Raw genomic sequence first — 18,078 nt, 5'->3', positions numbered from 1 at the left:
AGCCATGACAAGCCAGTGAAATGCACTTGTCAGTCTATACCGTTTATGATTATTAGGCGATTTGAAGGAGGATACAGATGGATGCCATTCCCCTTGTTAGCAAAAGCTGTGAAGTGTAGTTGGCTGCAGGAGAGCCAGAAGATCATATAGACACATTGCTGCCTATACTACTCCAATATTGAATTCATCACTATATTATAGCCAATATAGAATAGTGTCAGCTTCAAGATTTAAGTGACAAGTAGTAAAGTTTAGCCACGGAAGAGTTACAGGATCTTATAGACACTGTTGGCTGTAGTATTAATCTTTTCAATTCTATTCTATATTAAAGCCTATATACTATAAAGAATAGTTTCATCTTCATGATCAGAGTGACAAGTGGTGAAACGTAGTAGCAGGAGAGTGAAAATATATGCCACACAGCTGCCTATACTATTCCTATATTAAATTCTATACCAGTTGTGGAGGGGCGAGAGGATCATATAGACACACTGCTGCCTGTAGTATTCCTATACTCAGTTCTATACTACGATGTAACCTCTATAGAGTAGTGTCATCTTCATGGTCACAGTGACAAGTATAGTGGTGGAACAGCCAGAAGATCATATAGCCACACTGTCTATAGTATTCCCATACCCAATTCTATATTATGCAGCCTCTATACCCCATGGAGTAGTGTCACCTCCATTATCAAAGTGATTAAGTGGTAAAGTGTAGTAGCAGAAGAGCGAGATTATATAGCCACACAGCTGCCTATACTATTCCTATATTAAATTCTATACTTTGTTATAGCCTATATATGCTATAGAGTATTGTCAATTTCATGATTAATGTGACAAGTAGTAAAGTTTAGTCATCGAAGAGTTACAAGATCATATAGACACACTGCTACCTGTAGTATTCCTACATTCAGTTCTATATTGTATTGTCACTTATTTCCTCTATGGCATAGTGCAATCTGCATGTTCAAAGTGACAAGTAGTAGACAAGTGTAGTCGTGGAAAAGCCAGATGATCATATAGCCACACTGCTGCCAACAGTATTCCTCTACTCAACTCTATACTACTCTATTGTAGCCTGTTTGTGATGAAAGTGACACCTCTGTGTGTGCTCTTCCTCTCAGGTGTCCTGTGCCGGGCTGTGATGGACAGGGTCATGTGACGGGGAAGTACGCCTCCCACCGCAGTGCGTCAGGCTGCCCCTTGGCGGCGAAGCGGCAGAAGGACAGCTACGTCAACGGCTCGCAGTTTGTCTGGAAATCTGGCAAGACGGATGGCATGAGCTGCCCGACCCCAGGCTGTGACGGCTCAGGACACGTCAGTGGGAGCTTCCTGACCCATCGGAGGTGGGCGTGGCTCTGTGTCACTCTCTTCCAACTATATCACTTTTTATTGTTTTTCATTGTTGTTATTATTGTTGTCATTATAAGATGCTCTACGATGCTTATCCTGCCAATTGCTTTGTAAATCACACCATATGTAGATTGATTTTCTTTCGTACAAGCTTTATGTCTAGAATTAAAATAAAGTAGCACAGACTTGCAAAACTGCAGCAGATTGATAAACCAACGCAGGCAACCTATCGTCATTGTGCGTGTGTGTTTCATTCCAGTCTCTCCGGCTGTCCTCGTGCCACCTCGGCCATGAAGAAGGCCAGGATGAGTAGCGTGGACATGCTGACAATCAAGCAAAGAGCAAGCAAAGGTCAGAACCAAACTTTTATCCTAACACAAAACACAAGACACAAAAACTAAAACCAATCAGACTCAAATTAAGTGTTGTTTCTGGTTTCAGGCATCGAAAATGATGAAGAAATCAAACAGCTGGATGAAGAAATCAAAGATCTGAATGAGTCCAACAATCAAGTGGAATCAGACATGATAAAACTGAGGACACAAGTAAGGCAGTTTCCAGATATGCAGTTTAAATACATTGAGTAAATAGGTACATTGATGCTGGTGTAGATATAAGCATATGTTCTATTCGTTTCCTGTCACTTCTCCGTCAAATGGCTATCAAAACTGTAACATGCTGATGATTGATTTACTGGTCTGTCAGATCACCACCATGGAGACCAACCTGAAGTCCATCGAGGAGGAGAACAAGGTGATCGAGCAGCAGAACGACTCGCTGCTGCACGAGCTGGCCAACCTCAGCCAGTCGCTCATCAACAGCTTAGCAAACATCCAGCTTCCACACATGGTAAGAACAAAGTCCACTTCAGCTTTACAAAACCAAATTGAGGCAAATGGTTTGTTAAGACTTATATTTTTACAGTCTAACGCTGCAATAGAATCTTTACAGCTAAAAAAATAACTCATCAGCTTTGCCAGCTTTATGTGGATTGGACTGAATTTGGCAAAATCTTACAAATTTTGAGAAAAACAGATATTTCCAACCCAATCGGCACAATAAATGTTGGCAATGCACGTTTCTGCAACTTTATGTTCCTTTAGGTTTGTAATATGACACATGTTGAAAAAGTGAATTTCATACTGCATGTGTGACTCGTACAAATTTGAACGCATCTGTGGTTTGCAAAAATGTAAAATTCCAACATGTTATTCTCTCACATCAATCTTTCGTTTTTCCAAATACAATCTGTAAAAAAAACATGAAAAAACTGCTGGTGAAATGAGATTCAAAACTTGTTTTTATATGTAATTGTCAAAAGATGACTCTTGAAACATGGCATTTGAGTATTGTTAGGGGAAAGAATTTATTTTTTTTTGTGACTTAATAATAAAAAAAAGTTGAGAAAGCATAATAATAAGCTTATATTTAATTTAGCTTAATTTTACTTCTATCATTTTATTTGAGTGAATTAGATTTTCTTTCAGATGTTTGTTTCGTACTTAATGTCCTAACCTTCTCTCCTGCTGTATTTTAAACTCTGATATCTCTTTGTGGGACTGTAAAGATTTGAACTGATCTGAGATCATTTAACATCTGCTCACAGTTTTAATCCAGGGAGCTGTTTAAGTCGTCTTTAGCCTTTTCTGTATAGCGACACTCAGGTTTTTTCTTCATCTGCTTCTTTCTGTTCACCACCTTCTTTTTTTTCCCAGCAGTCCATGCTGTGCTTCTTCTGTGCTTTACAACGCCTCACAGAGTTTCACATAAGGAAACAGCCCCGTCTTTTTTCAGTTTGAGTGAAGTGCTCGTGGCTGTTTTTGACGTCATGTTGTCTCAGTGTAGAAGGAAGACTGGGGCTAATTGGATAATCTCTGTTTAAGTAGTATGAATCGAGTTGCTTGATAACTGGACTCTTAGCTTCCTGTATTTCCATTCATGTGCAGGATTTGCTTCATATCACACTGTAGGAAAAATGTCCGTCTTAACAAGGAACTTGATCTTTATCCCCTCTAAAAACAACCTCTAGATTTTGCATCGGACAAGGTGGAAATTTCCACATTCAAAATGGTAGAATTGGTAGACTTTTCCCTTTCTTGTTTCTAGAAACATAAAGAAGAGAGCTGGAGGGGAAATGATTGGTTAAGGCGGACATTGTGTGTTTTTTTCAGTGTAGCTTATGAAGCCTTGTGACCGCTGGCGTGTGTCTAGCGGGCTAATAGACTTCTCTGTACACCCTCTCCTGTAGAGACCGCTGCCACAGAAAGAGGCCCCAGTAAAGCATAACTGCTGTTTACAGATGCCTCCCAGAGTAAGAGATCCATTTATCCTTTATCCAATTATCCTTCTCTTCTGCACTGTCATCCTCCCCTCCCTCTTTAGTGGCGTCCACACATCACAACTATCCATGTATACTGCAGTATAATCTCAGTAGTGAACCTACATGTGGCAAATTCCAGACAAACATTGCCTTTTATGACTTTTTTCCCCAAATTGTAAATAACATGAATCCCATTTAGGAAGCTAAGACTTCCTTTTAAAGTAATTAGTCACATTCCAGAGTGTCAGGAACCTCTGGTTTGTTATTCCTTCCTAATGATAATATATATAGATATAAACACATACATAGATTAACTGAAATACTTAACTAACCTAAATTGTGACATATCCAAGTGTCCTCTGAGACATGGACCTTTGAATACACAATACAAATTAAATTCACATGACAAAGTAACAGTAAGCATTTAACAGGAAATATGATGTTATTGTTCAAGTCACAGCTATGCTAACTGATTTGGATCCACAAACCTGGAAGATGAGCTGCTCTGGAACCAGAAACAATCTGACTGGTTGAGTTAAACCACAGTTGGCGGGACCCAGTGATTGAAGTACAGATTTGTTAACACATCCTCATAGGTTGATTGACTCCTGGATGAAAGTCCTGTACTGGTTTCTATTCCAAACCTCCTCCCTCTGCAGACGTATTGCTGTTTATACTACTTCGTCTGACCTCCTCCTTTACTGCTGTAATAACTGCTACAGCCACAAGAGGTCACCGCCTATCAGGAAATGTAAACATCTGTCACTGTCGTGGTTCTAAAAAGGTAACTGTCGAATTTAAGTGTCAAAGACACATTATGAAAGAAATGGACTGTAGTTCAAAGGGATCCCATCTAGAAATGGTCTTACACGACTGTTTCATTTCTTGTTATGGTGTCTATCTAGCCAGGTTCAAGTAAGAAAACATTTTGCAACAGTGATGCAACATTCTGTTAAACATATAAAACGAATCATTCTGATTATTAAACTTAATAAAGACGAGCTATCGAACATCATTGTAATATCTATAACATATCTACATCATTCTAAAAGAATGATATCTGATGATTTCACAAAATCCTAGATTGCATTCAACAAGAATGATTTTTACACCAAATTATAACATCTGTAAAATTCTACAACCTCTCTTAAGTTATGGTAAATGTTTAGAAAAGATTGTGGTCAGCACTCAGTATTTCTAGCGCTGTGAAAACACGAACCGGATAAAAAGAAATGGGTCTAAAATCGAGCCTTGAGGGACACCATATATACAACTGTGCTCATCCAAACAAACAAATCATGACCTTTACAGTTGAACAACCACTGAGGGTGAACTCAACCAATGAGATTGTTTCTGAAGCTAAAGCTGCTCTGTCTCTGAGAAATGTTTTCTGTAAATGATCAAAACTCCCAGTCGGCTAAGTTGAATTCTCAGTTGTGTCTCTGTCATCTGCCCATTAACCTCCCATTGGTTTTTAACATCCTGATTTTGTCTCCATATGCTAAACATTAACCTTCCATCTATCCACAAGCTAACCATCCCTCTCCTGATTTTTGCATGGTTTGGAGTTGCATTGTAGACCTTCACAGGCTGAAGTATAGACTTTAAAAGGTAGTAAAAAAGGAGTAGCTGAGTCATGCTTTCCTGATAGTCTTCCCTTCCTCCCTTGCTGCCCGCCTGTCTTCTTTCCCAAAATGTCTTATAGAAAATGATTGTCTAAACACATACACATGTCTTCTAATCCCTCTGATTGTTTGTTTCTTCATGGGTTTCTTTCTCCTCACAGGAGCCAATGAATGAACAGAACTTTGACACTTATGTGAGTACACTGACAGACATGTACACTCACCAGGACCAGTACCAGAGCCCGGAGAACAAGGCGCTGCTGGAGAACATCAAACAGGCCGTTCAGGGTATCCAGGTGTAGCCCTGACAGAGGCCAAAATAACAAATGCAAAGCAAAAACAACAAGAGAAAAAAAAAGGTCAAAAAGAAGGGGAAATGGTTGTTTTTTGCTGCTGTAATCTATCATAGTTCTTTTATTTCTTCTGCTGTTATGCTCTCAACTCCATGGGTATCTTTTTTTTAAATTATTTTTGATTGTTGTTGCCTTGCTTTGAAAAACAAATTACCGTTTTAAACAAACATTCACGTTTTGTACATTTTCATATGATCTAATATAATGTGATGTACTGTTTATAGCTGCTAATGTATGCACATTCTAGTGTATATGTATGTATTTATTTATCGTAAGCTTGAATCATTTTTTATTTCGATGCAATTTACATACATGAAAAAACTGGGCGTCACGGGTTTAACGGGGAGCGGAGCGGCGAACATGAAGAGCAATCATTTTCGAAAGGCTTTTCTCACGAGCCGTAAAGCTAGAGGTTGTTCAATGGATGTAAATTCATTCATTTTTGTAATGTTTGAAAAAGTGGACCGTGTGGACACTAATGTTACTGTAAATCTTTAGCTCAAATTATGAAGAAGAAGAAGAAGAACCAATGCTATAAGCGAGAAGATCTCAAACATCATGACACGGAAACTTACTGGTGCAAATCCCATCATCCCCTTCGGAGTTGTTTCGTTTCAACCTGTCCTGTTCTGTCGCTTTTTTCTTTGTTGGTGCGGGGAACGAAGCGGAGAGACCAATGGCTACAGAAAATGTAGGAGACAATCTGCCATTCTGAATTTCTTTTAATCATCAACCTTGACTAGCTAATAGGACAACGTGTCAGCAATATTGGTATGATAATATTAAATCGTTTGTTTAGATATGGGATGCAATCTATATGAAAACATGTTTGGGTATATGCAATTTCTTATGAATAAAACTAGCAAAGAGCTGATAGATCTTTTTACTAACTATAAATGTATTGCGTTTTGTATAAACCTTTTACTACAATCATGTTTTAGGAATCTGACGCGGGTGAAAGGACTTTGGTTCTGTCATGTTCGACTTTGCACAGGGACACCTTTGTTTCCATGTTTTGATGTTTTTATTGTCGATTAAGAGGCTCTTGGCAGGCGAAAGGATTTGTAGATATGATTTTCCTTCCTAAAGGCTGATGGCTCCACTGGACTTACAGGGTCAAACGTCCCCATCCGTCATTGTATATTGCACTCGTCCTGTAGAAAACGTCTTTCCAATCATGCATCTTATTGTCTGAGCCACAATGGGACATGATGCCAGACGAAGTGATGACCAAGCAGCACTTTTTTTATTGTCTTTGATTGTTCTTGAAAAGATGAATGAAAACTAGAGCCAGCAGTCGTGATGCGATGTCTGTGCACTGAATCAAAAGACTGAGTATTTGATCTGAATCGGCCTTACGATGACATTCAGTCTGAAAATCAGTAGTACTGATGGAGTATGTTTTCTGAACACCGTCGATCATGCATGCACTTTATTGGAGTATGTCAAAGTATTATCATGTGGTAAATGAAGCAAAAACTGTACAGCGAGTTTGTGGAAACTGTGACTTCGACAAGACTTTGTGCTGGTGATTCCTGTTTGAAAGCGACCTGGAACAAATTTCACTGAGTTGACTTGTTATTTAAAGGAAAACTCTCCCTCTGGTCTCCTGACACCGTTAACCTGCTCCACTCCAGTGTAGTCGTTAACCCATCAAACCGATTCTAAAAGATCTTCCTAAAACAAGACGCTGAACCACACTGACAAGCTTCTGTCTGAATACCTTTCATGGTTTTTGTTAAATATCAGAAATTTTCCATTTTAACCACCTGAAACATAATGTAAGAAATGAAAATATTAAAACATGAATGCATTGTTTGCATTATTTATTATGAGAGTTGTTTCTCTTCCTCAAAAGTGACGGACAACTGAAACAACCCGTCTATAAAGTTGCAAAATGCAAGGGGTTAAATCTGGCGTCCAGGGTTCTTCTAAATACCAGGTTGAATTATCTCTGCTTATTTCTCTGCTCTCGGTCCAGTTTTCCACAGGAAGGAAAAACAAACAGTGCTAACGGGGAGTTTTCCTTTAAAGATGTTCCTTCTTTGGACTTTTGCTGCAAAGCCTCATTCCCTGACTTCACATCTCTGTCCAAAGCTTTGTGTCTGCAGCTTCCTGCCAGTAAACTACTGCATTAGATAGACTGACAGCTTGTATTTTTTATTCAGTCAGTTATTCTTACTGAAACAAAGGAAATGGGAGTTAAAGCACAATTCTGCCACTTAAAGACAGTCAATAGACTAGATATTGTAATATCAGATGTAAAAGCTAAACTGTAACTATTTACATAGAGAATCTCAACACTAACATGTGACATGCTAGAATGCAAAAGAAATCCATATGAATATGTGAAATCATCCGTTTATGAAAATGTTGCAGTTTCTTTTCGGCGGTGCATTGAGAAGGGGTTTTTATACAACATTCATTTTCTCTCCTTTTACCCCTTTTTCTCTGTCACTCGCAGACTTTCAACAGAAGTTTTCTTACCACATGGCATGGGTTTTGTTGGTATTTTTGCTGTATGTTTAAGGTCACGAGTTGCTACGTGATATTTTAATTTGACTTGTGAAGTTTGTACAATTTTTATCATGCTGGTGTCGGCATCTCTTGCTCTGAATAAATCTTGTGTTGCAACACTGCTCACGACCTGCTCTTGTTTTGAATCGAAAGCTGATGATTACTGTTGAATGTGTTTTTTTCTTCTTTCGAGGCAAAAGTTTTAAATCACTTCTATGATGATCAACTTATGAATCTTTAAATGTGCTGCAGATTCATGGGCAGCTATTATACACTTTTTTTTAGTCCCCCCACTCATAACAAGTTGATGCGTCAGTCTCTCCACTCTGGGCTCTTTTCAGAGCGAGGCATCAGTGCTTCATTATCAAAACCGGTCTGCTTGCTTATTGAGAGAATGCCTCGATAAATGAAACTCCATACCTCGTTCTCACTGCTACCTTACACCGACACAAATGGGCTGCAAACATTAACGAGCAGGCAGCTGAGTGAAGGTGGGTCACACACTGTCACCACAAAAAGCCCCGATAAATAGAGTAAACTAGGTAGGAAGAAGGGAATCATGACAGGAAAGAGGAAAGGAAGATGGCAAATGAGACTAAAACAGAGGGAGGGAAGGAAAGGGATGAAATGAAGAGGTAAAGAGGGAACAAGTGAACTAAACAAAAAGGGATGAAGGGTATAAAGGCAGGGAGGAGCTCTACAAATTAAAATTGTATATTGTTATCTTAAATCTTAACTGTTAGTGCAGCTCTACTACATTAGATGTTACAACTGGGCACATTATAATGGTGTGAGGTCATGATTTCTATTATATCATCATTGTTGGTGATTAATTGTGTCACATTTCATTCAAATCTTTGGTTTTATGTGTTGAATTTTAAGTTATTTTCTATTGGAAATGTTAGCAAAGATGTATTTTTTTACCAATCAGTACAGTATATCATGGGCCTGTGCCACAAAGTTTTATAAATGAGTCATTGAATCAGTGTACATACTTTTAGCTTTTTAATATCGTTAAATATGGGATCTGGGGCTCTTTAGCCAGATAAAGGATCAAACTGCCTGTTAAAATGCACCAGAACACATGAAGTGACATCTACTCTATTTAAAAATAATCTGGGTGAGAACCCCCAAACCTCTTTTAAAATTGTCCCACCCACATTTTAAATGCTTCCTCAGCCTATGTGTATATTAATAATTCATCACAGTAGCCTAAACAGTGCTGGGTGTTGTTGACAAATATCAGCATATTTCTGACCAAATATTCATACCATAAACAGATGACAGAGAGGGAGATCCAATCATAAGTGACCAGCTTCGAGCCTGTCTATTCACACCTGGCATTAAATGCGCCTTGAGTGACCTCTTGTGATCAGATCTCACTTCCCCACTCTATATGGAAATATACGCCTATTCACTGGAACAAACAGATACATATTTTTTTTTAACAAAGAAAGAAATATCTTCATGCATAATATGTGCTGAATTAACAAGTAGGCATGAACAGTTAAGAATGTGTTGTAGACACGGTTCAGAGAGTTCATACAGTTTCTCTTGATGCAACAAGTCTCAAAACTAAGCGTTTTTTAAAGGGAGTCTGGTGATTTTCTCCACTTTCTTCTTTCTCCAAAAGAAGTAGTTTTAGTTAGTGTTTACTGTCAACATGTTATGTTCTTTAATGCATTTAGTGTAAATGTGAAATGAGTTTAAACAGACAAGCTTTTACAGTGATGCCACGACAAACTGACACTTTCCACAAGGATTTTGGAAGCATTTAGTGTATTGTATTTAATGCCGAATTAACAAGGAGGCACCAGTGATTTAGAATTTGCCATAGCTGCTTTACCAAAGTTTGTTGAGTACCTACTCATGGTGCAACAACTCTTAAAATCATGTGTTTTGTAAGGGAGTCTGGGATATTGACGTTACTAGTTACTTTAATTCATTAAGTGGTCCATTTCCTGGACTTTCAGGGACACACAAAACTTCAGGAGAGTCAACAAAAACTTGAAGTCCAGGTCTGTTGAGTGAACACAGTCAACTTTTGTTGGAAACAGCAGCACCATGCACAGTTCTTGCAAGTTGCACATCTTTTGCGGCTGAATAAATCATATTGATCATCTTCTGAAGGTGCCATACAGTACCTGCACCTGTTTCAGTTTCCTCCGGCTGCAGGAAGGTCAATCCACTCAAAGTTTTTTGTTGCTCATCGTCAGTTTCTGTTTTTTAACTGGATTATGTATTTTGTGACACATCTCCTGAACCAAACATGATAACACAATAACACAACATTTGCTAATTGGCAAGACATATTGGGACGTCTCACCAACGTCTTCCCACTTAACAAATGCTCCCCATACTTTCCAACGTGAATTATATTAGCTGGGTCAATCTGCGAGATGTATGTGTACTATCTGGGGAATTAATGTAAAGTGCTAAATAAAGAGGGTGCAAATTATTGTGTTGTGTTTTCTGAGAATTAAAAATATAAAATAAAATTATTTGATACAAAAAACCCTGTGCATTTAACTTATTATTTTGTTATTTTCTTTCTTTAAATGGCACCAGAATGCAGGAAACACAGTCAATTTGTTTTGGCAGTAGGACCCCCAGAACCCTGCTTTGGTTACAAAATCCTCAGTATTATGGGGTCTTAAGTTTACACTAATGTGAATACTGAATAAAAACAAAACAGGATTTCTTGGTCAATGTACTTTTGTCTACAAAAATTCAAGTAAATCAGTAGATAACGATAAATGTACATGAGTAAGTAAACGTGTGTGACACAAAATGGAGGGTAGAGGGCGCAAATTTGGCGCCATCACTCTGCCAGTTTTCCCTCCATTGTTGTATTTCCGGGTCAAAAACACGCCCCTTCCGGTCTGAGACGCCTGTGAAACACGACGTAAACAAACACCGTGTGACTGTGGCGCTTGTTTCAGAATCCAAACTGTACTAAACGGGGCTCGGATGTGCCGATAGCCCGACTCGGCTCGGTTTGGGTGGAGAAGTGTCGGTTAGCATGGTGAAGTGTGTCGTCTCTGGGTGTCCGAACCGCGTGGTGACCGTTAACGCGAACAACCGGGGGGTCCTCAACCGACCGCCGAAGAGGTTCTTCAACTTCCCCAAAGACCCAACACGAGTCAAGGTGAGTTCTGGAGATTTGAGTCCACCACAAACTAAGACATGGTTGTGTAGGTGGCGTTAATACCTGAATAAAGGATTCCTTCTTTTATCCTCTTTTCCCCGGCTAGCTAACTTGATGCTAACATGTAGTAGCTAACCTAACTACCTGTAATTAAAGGACCAACTTACACACGTTAGTGGCATGTTCTGGCCCATTGGTTAACTAATGGGCCAGAACATGCCACTGACGTGTGTAAGTTGGTAAATGACTGAATGAATGAATAAGTAAATGACCAGTTTTTAAATCAGTTAATTATTACTGAAATTGATTAAATGTCTAGGGAGCCGTTAGTTTCAGTTCACTTCTAGGCAACAACTACCTGACCTGTCTTGTTGTAAAGATTTCAGTGGTGGAAGAAGTACTGACATCTTTTATTTAAACAAAGATATGCAACAATGAAAAGGTCATCTGCTTTTAAGCAAAGGTCCGGCTACTAATTGGTTTGAGCTATACTCAGACAAGTTACTCCCATACTTGAACTGTTGCATAGACTGAAAACAAATAACATAAAACAATGTAAACACAACTAAAAATATTCCAGGTATAAACAAAACAAAACTGTTCTACTTTTTCTAATACTCGCCTTTACCCACTTAGTTATTATATCCACATTACTGATTTATCAAAACTCTCATTCTGATACTATTTTGTGAAAGGACCAGGAGTCATCCTATAATACTGTTGCAATACTGATATCGAAGTCGGGTCTATTGGGTTAAAAATATTGTTATGGTTGATTTTGTCGCCCGGTCCTGGCATTAATGATATTTCAAAATCTTGAGGTATATATCATGTATTGGGATATGGCCTAGAAATGTTTTGATATTAATTTAAGGTCATGCAAAAGAAAAGAAACAGTGTTTTGTCAATAGATTTCATGATATTCATGACATCCACCTTCTAAAGGCTCTGAATTCTTGATTTTGGGCCACAGACATTACAAAAACATGACATGTTTGTTGACATCAGGGATCTGAAATGGAATTAGAAATCAGAAAAGCCAATAAACATCTGTAAATATCCAGTGTAAAATAACACAGCAGACAGCAGTAACACTGATGATGACCTTGTTCAGGTATGGCTGGCGGCTCTGAGGGAGACGGACAAGCAGGACTCTACAGAGCAGCATTTAATCTGTGAAGACCACTTCCTTCCGGAGGACATCTTCAAAAATGGGGTGAAAAACGACGCCATTCCCATCATGCCTCCCTGCCTGGATGGGCCCATGGGCATGATCAGCCCCTGGGGAGCAGAGTCGTCTGAGGAAGAGGACCAGTGGGGTGGTGGAGATGATGATGATGATGACGACGCTCCTGCTAATGTGGAACCTCTGGCACCAGAACCTCCTCCTCCAACAGAACCTCCTGCAGTGGATCCACCACAGCAGGTCAGAAAAACAGACATAATGTGTATTAAAGGGGAATTGCCGTTTTTTACAACCTGGACCTTATTTCTAGCATAAAATATGATCATTTACTCACCCAGATAACTTTGGTGTCATTTGAAGTCGTTCGGACGAAATTAGATCCAGTGTAGCGCCGCTATATCCATATAATGCGAGTGATCGGGGCACTGAAGCGCAGCCTCTATGGGCATTATCTGCGGCGAAACTAGTTAATTTCACCAATATTTTGTTACGATACGCTAGTGCTATTCCCCTCTGAGTCCGGGCTCGTCTGTTGTCAACATCCGGGGTCTGTAGGCTGATCTACTACCTCTGACCTAGAAGATGTCGTCTCTGAGCTGCGCGCGCACCCGCGACAGCCGGCTTGTTTACTGTAGTTTGCTACTGCTAGTTTGACCCCGGATGTTGATAACAGACAAGCCCGGACTCAGAGGGGAATAGCACTAGCGTATCATGACAAAATATTGGTGAAATGAACTAGTTTCGTGGCAGATAATGCGTTATAGAGGCTGTGTGTCGCTGCCCCGTCACTCGCATTATATGGATATATCGGCGCTACACTGGATCTAATTTCGTCCGAACGACTTCAAATAACACCAAAGTTATCTGGGTGAGTAAATGATCATATATTTTGCTAGAAATAAGGTCCAGGTTGTAAAAAACGGTAGTTCCCCTTTAACACCCAAAATATTCATTAAAATGACAGAATTCCTGTAACCAATGATTTGATTTGCTAAATTAATAATTTCTCCCAACTTTCGGCAAATAATCAAGTATTTCCCTCTTTCCAGATGTAATGAGAGCAGCTTTAACCTGCTCTGTTTTCACTTTCTAAATTTTAGTGTCCAGCTGCCGGGAGGACTTCAGAGGCCAAGACGACCGGGTAAACAAACCTCTCTGCTTCTGTTTTTTCCTCATACATGTTAACAGACTGCAGGTTTCTGTAATGATCTTGACAGAAAATACAAATTTGACTTAAAGTTGAGTAAGATGTTTTCTTTCCAGCGTCAACCCTGATCAGAAGAAAGAGGTGAACCACACTAACAGAGTCGGCCACAGACAGGGTGCGTGCTTCTGTCTTTTAACTGAATAATTTTTCAGGAGTTTCGCTCTAACAACTTTGTTCTAACAAGATCTGGTTATAGAACCTCAACAGTTTGGAGTTTGAATTAGAAGATGATGTATAATTAAAGGTTTGTTTTGTTTTTGGCTGTAACTGTGTGTTGTGTTGTATCCAGATGTGTCCCTGGGCGTGCTGACGCGGCGTTTCCTGGACCAGATGCTGGCGGCTCCTGACCACTCGCTGGACATCAGGCAGGTGATCATCGACCTGCAGACCCGCAGGAGGCGTATCTATGACATCACCAACGTCATGGAAGGCATCAGCCTCGTCGAGAGGCAGTCGGCCAACAAGTTCAAGTGGATGTGAGTGAACAGATGAAAGCATGTGTTTGCATTATTATTCACTGTGCAGGTTACATTAATACATTTGTGTTTTATGAACTCAATACACAAAAAAATGCTAACATTTTTGCTTTTCAATGTTTTTAAAAAATGATTCTTTGGGTTTGGGGTTGTAACTCAGAGAAAACAAGTTATTTGCAGTTTGATTTCTTTGTAGGCTGAATGATGGTTTGTAAAAATAATAATCAGATCAGCGTTTCCCGAACGTTGACTGCCTTGGGAGCGGACGCGCCAGAGATGTTGTGTCTTGAATCATACCAAGCACCAGCTACTCCTTCTTACTACTTTTCACTCAGTCTGTCCTCCATCAGTGAATGGAGTTTGCTCAGTTGTCATCAGATGGCTCCAGGTTTTATGGGGACTTTATGAGATTATGATCTTTACATTAAACCTGCTCTCTTCCTGTCGTCGGTCCAGAGGAAAGTCTCAGATCTCCAGCTTTCTGTGGAACGATGAGGAGGTGTTTGAGAGAGAGATGGAGAACCTGAAGCTGGTGGAGGAAACCTTGGACACCCTCATCAAAAGATGCGCTCAGCAGCTCTTCGACATGACCGACGACACGGAAAGCGCTTCATATCCTTTCACATCAGACCCAGTTTTAGACGAGCAGTAGTGCTGCTGCTAATTAAGGCTTTCCATTCATCATTCATGAGCTCTTTACTGCTGCAGGAACTTAACGACCTGAATACCAGAGCTTCTCATAACCTGAACTTAAAGAGCACGGAAGGCATTGGTTCTTGGTTTAGCCTTGCATTTCCACTGAGTTTTAATCAGGATGTTTTAATTGGACGTCGTTGAAAATTTTGGATTCAGGTAACATTGTCTTTTATTTGCTGTTTAGTATGACGGTGCACCTCAGTTGTGGGACCGACAATAGCGAAAACAATGGTGTTTATATTGATTTTCTTTCAGGTTTACATATATGACTTTTAATCGTCAGTATCTTTGCTAATTATTGCATCATTGGCTCCAGCAAACCGAAAATAGTGAAGCATGAGGCTGCTGAAGAAGCAGATATTTCCATCTGGAGTTGGTGGAGGCCAATACCACAGCTAAAGGAGAGTGAATATTGGACTTATATTAATCAGGTGCACACAAACATGGCTCCAAATGAATAATGATTTCTCTCTGTACCTGTGTAGAAAGTTCTGTTTATCACAAGTTTTCCATATTATCTGTATTGGATTCAGTGATGTGTTTACAGCTTGCTTTACTGCCCCCAAGTGGCCAAAACTGCTAAAATCTACCAACAGTGGTTTTGATCCAGTTACCAATAATTAGACATTTTATTTTAATGACTGTGATTAATATGTCACATTATGCACTGAGGCCGATGAGGAAGGAGAAACAGGTTTCAACCACAAGTTCTAAACCATCAATTGAACCAGAAGGCCGAAATATATATGTATATGTATATTTTTAACTAAGGAGCTAACTACTCAGCAGGTTTTCCTTAACTGTGCCTTCACGTCGGCTTACGTGACCTACGAGGACATCAGCCGGCTCGCAGCTTTCCAGGAGCAGACGCTGTTTGTTGTCAAAGCTCCAGAGGAAACCAAACTTGAGGTTCCTCCACCCAAAGAGGTAAAACAACCGAAGGCAGAATCATCTTCAGGATCATCGGCTCTGTTCTGTCTTTTTTATCTGAGAAGATAAATGTGCTCTTTGTTTATTTTTTGAATAAAATGTGTTTATAATGGTCTTGATTATGCAATTTCATGTTTACTTGAGATGTATTGATATGAGACATATCATACTCATTTTTATGAGATTAAAATATAGACCTTGTTGATATTACAGATTGTATTTCATGTAGGTCTTCTGTGTTTGTGTTGACACAGGACAACATCCAGGTCCACCTGAAGGGGGAGAGGGGTCCCATCATGGTGATGACCTGTGATATCGGGGCAGGAGACGTGACCGGAGAGAAGAGCAGCTGCTTCTTAACGGTGGAGGAAAGCCGCATAAAGACGAGCACGCTGCACACAGGTAACAAAGCAAGTTATACAGGCTCTTAAAGTCCGAATATTTATAGATTTAAGCGGAGTCATGTTGATATTCAGAGTGGAAGGTGTTATTTCACAATTAAAATAATCTTCTTTGATGATCTTATAACACTTTTTTTTGCTCTTTGCTCTGATGAAGTATATCTGTGATGAGCTAAACATTGCTTATTATTTCCTTTCACTGTGCACTGTTATTGTTGCAGATTCCTCGAGTCCACAGAACGCTGTGCAGAGCACGTAGCCACCAGGAGGCACCAGATATCCTCACGGTTCAGACACAACCTGGAGAAGCTACAGAACTTTGATGAGATCATCTCCAGGTTACCAGAAGGGTCGGATGTTGCACAGAGTGTCTGTTAAAGAGATTTCAACTGACAATATCAGTAATACTCAGCTGATGGTTGCTTATATCAGAAACACCAAAATCATCAAATCCAGACTGAGCAGGGGCAAATGAAGATGATTTGACAAGGACAGCACTTCACATGGATCATTTTAATTTGCACCTCTGCAAACCTTTTTTTTTATTGAACTCCTGGAGATGATGGTCCCGTTCAGCCCGGTCAGTCTGCTGAGCTCCTCACAGAGAATTCATGTCAACGATGAAGAGGATCACGACAGTTTGAGAGGGATGTTTGTAGCTTTATGTTTACAACAGAGAGCTGCAGTGTTTCTGGAGACTCTGTATTATATCTCATGATCATGTCCTGACTTACAGAATGTTGTATTATATTTTACTTTTCTCTGACTTTTCTTTGTATTCTGATTTAAAAATGTTTTTCATCTTGGTTTGAACTTTATGTAATGGGGAATTCACCTTTATTCAAACAAAGACACTGTAATCAATAATAAACCGAACTTGTATGAAACTTAGAAATGACTGTGTTTCCTCTCACCAGTCTGCAGTATTAAAGGGGCACTGTGTAGTTTTGGAGAAGAAATTCAAACTTGGAACAATGTTAATGAGGTAATAACACAAACTTACAAATATTAATCCTTTCCATAAGTGAATAAACCAGAAGAAAATAAGGTCCCTAGCACACTGAAGCTAGATAGTTGGCAGGGTCCGCCACATATAAACAAATTAAAACAGAATAAAACTGTTGTCCTTTAAGGTCAGTTTTTTTATTTAGTTTAAAAAAAAAAAATCAGTCAATGAAGATCTTTCTCTTAATAAAAACTATCCCCCAAAACTACACAGTGCTCCTTTAAGGTTGCATGTCTGAATCCCTGAGGCAGCAGGAGAATAATGGAAGGTCTTGACTTCAGAGGTGACCTTTGACCTCTGTGGCTCAACCTGCCAACAGACTTCATCCCTCCACATATGGGGCAATAAATTATTAAATAAAAAATTATACTTGATTACTCTCATTTTGCCTGTGGACAGGAACATTATGGCTGCCGGGCACAGTGTGTGTGTGTGTTTCCCATGAGTGCCACCACAACATCCAAACCTCACGTCGAACCCATGCAGGCCAGAGTCTCTCATCTATCCATCAAACTGTCAGAACGACCTGCAGAGATACCTTGAGCCGTCTTATATTTTAGGTTGTAGGTTTGTAGGTGACGCTTTTGGGGCTCATACTGACAGTGACAGAAGGAAAAAACTTCAATGTTACAAGAAACCAACAGGAAAGAGTGAGAGTGATTGAAGACAATCTGGCAGGGAGGGACTATAATAGCATAATAACCAGGCAGGTGACTTAACATGACTCCAGGCTTTTCGCCACATGTATTGGTTTAAATGAGAATTGTAGATTTTTCAGAAAGATTGATGAAAGAAAACCCATAATAAAACTGATCATAGAGCTACATGTGCTTAATCGAGCCATTCAGCACAGCTATGCCA

General features: G+C 39.6%; 2 protein-coding genes across 7 annotated transcripts in view; both read left to right on the top strand.

The window, feature by feature from the left end:
• Positions 1-8,289, top strand: part of myt1la (myelin transcription factor 1-like, a) — an 82,313-nt gene extending 74,024 nt beyond the window's left edge. For 2 of the 6 annotated variants that reach the window (XM_084378038.1, XM_084378033.1), the window contains 6 exons: positions 1,124-1,351; positions 1,612-1,703; positions 1,794-1,897; positions 2,058-2,201; positions 3,601-3,663; positions 5,459-8,289. In XM_084378038.1, coding sequence (XP_084234164.1) covers positions 1,124-1,351; positions 1,612-1,703; positions 1,794-1,897; positions 2,058-2,201; positions 3,601-3,663; positions 5,459-5,599 — 772 coding nt within the window. In that variant the 3' untranslated portion in view covers positions 5,600-8,289. The remainder of the gene's footprint in view (positions 1-1,123; positions 1,352-1,611; positions 1,704-1,793; positions 1,898-2,057; positions 2,202-3,600; positions 3,664-5,458) is intronic. The other 4 variants (XM_084378035.1, XM_084378034.1, XM_084378037.1 and 1 more) reach the window with 2 other exon arrangements.
• Positions 8,290-11,042: 2,753 nt separating this feature from the next.
• On the top strand, positions 11,043-17,102 carry e2f6 (E2F transcription factor 6). Its single transcript, XM_084377333.1, has 9 exons — positions 11,043-11,315; positions 12,430-12,741; positions 13,602-13,642; positions 13,765-13,823; positions 13,998-14,184; positions 14,641-14,796; positions 15,693-15,807; positions 16,065-16,212; positions 16,433-17,102. The coding sequence occupies exons 1-9, from the start codon at positions 11,190-11,192 to the stop codon at positions 16,468-16,470; spliced, it is 1,182 nt and encodes a 393-aa protein (XP_084233459.1). The 5' UTR covers positions 11,043-11,189; the 3' UTR covers positions 16,471-17,102.
• Positions 17,103-18,078: the final 976 nt, after the last annotated feature.

This window comes from Pagrus pagrus (assembly GCF_965226575.1).
Source record: "Pagrus pagrus genome assembly, chromosome: 16".
Taxonomy (NCBI): Eukaryota; Metazoa; Chordata; class Actinopteri; order Spariformes; family Sparidae; genus Pagrus; species Pagrus pagrus.
Note: the sequence above shows the minus strand (reverse complement) of the source record. Positions and strands in the feature narration are given on the sequence as shown.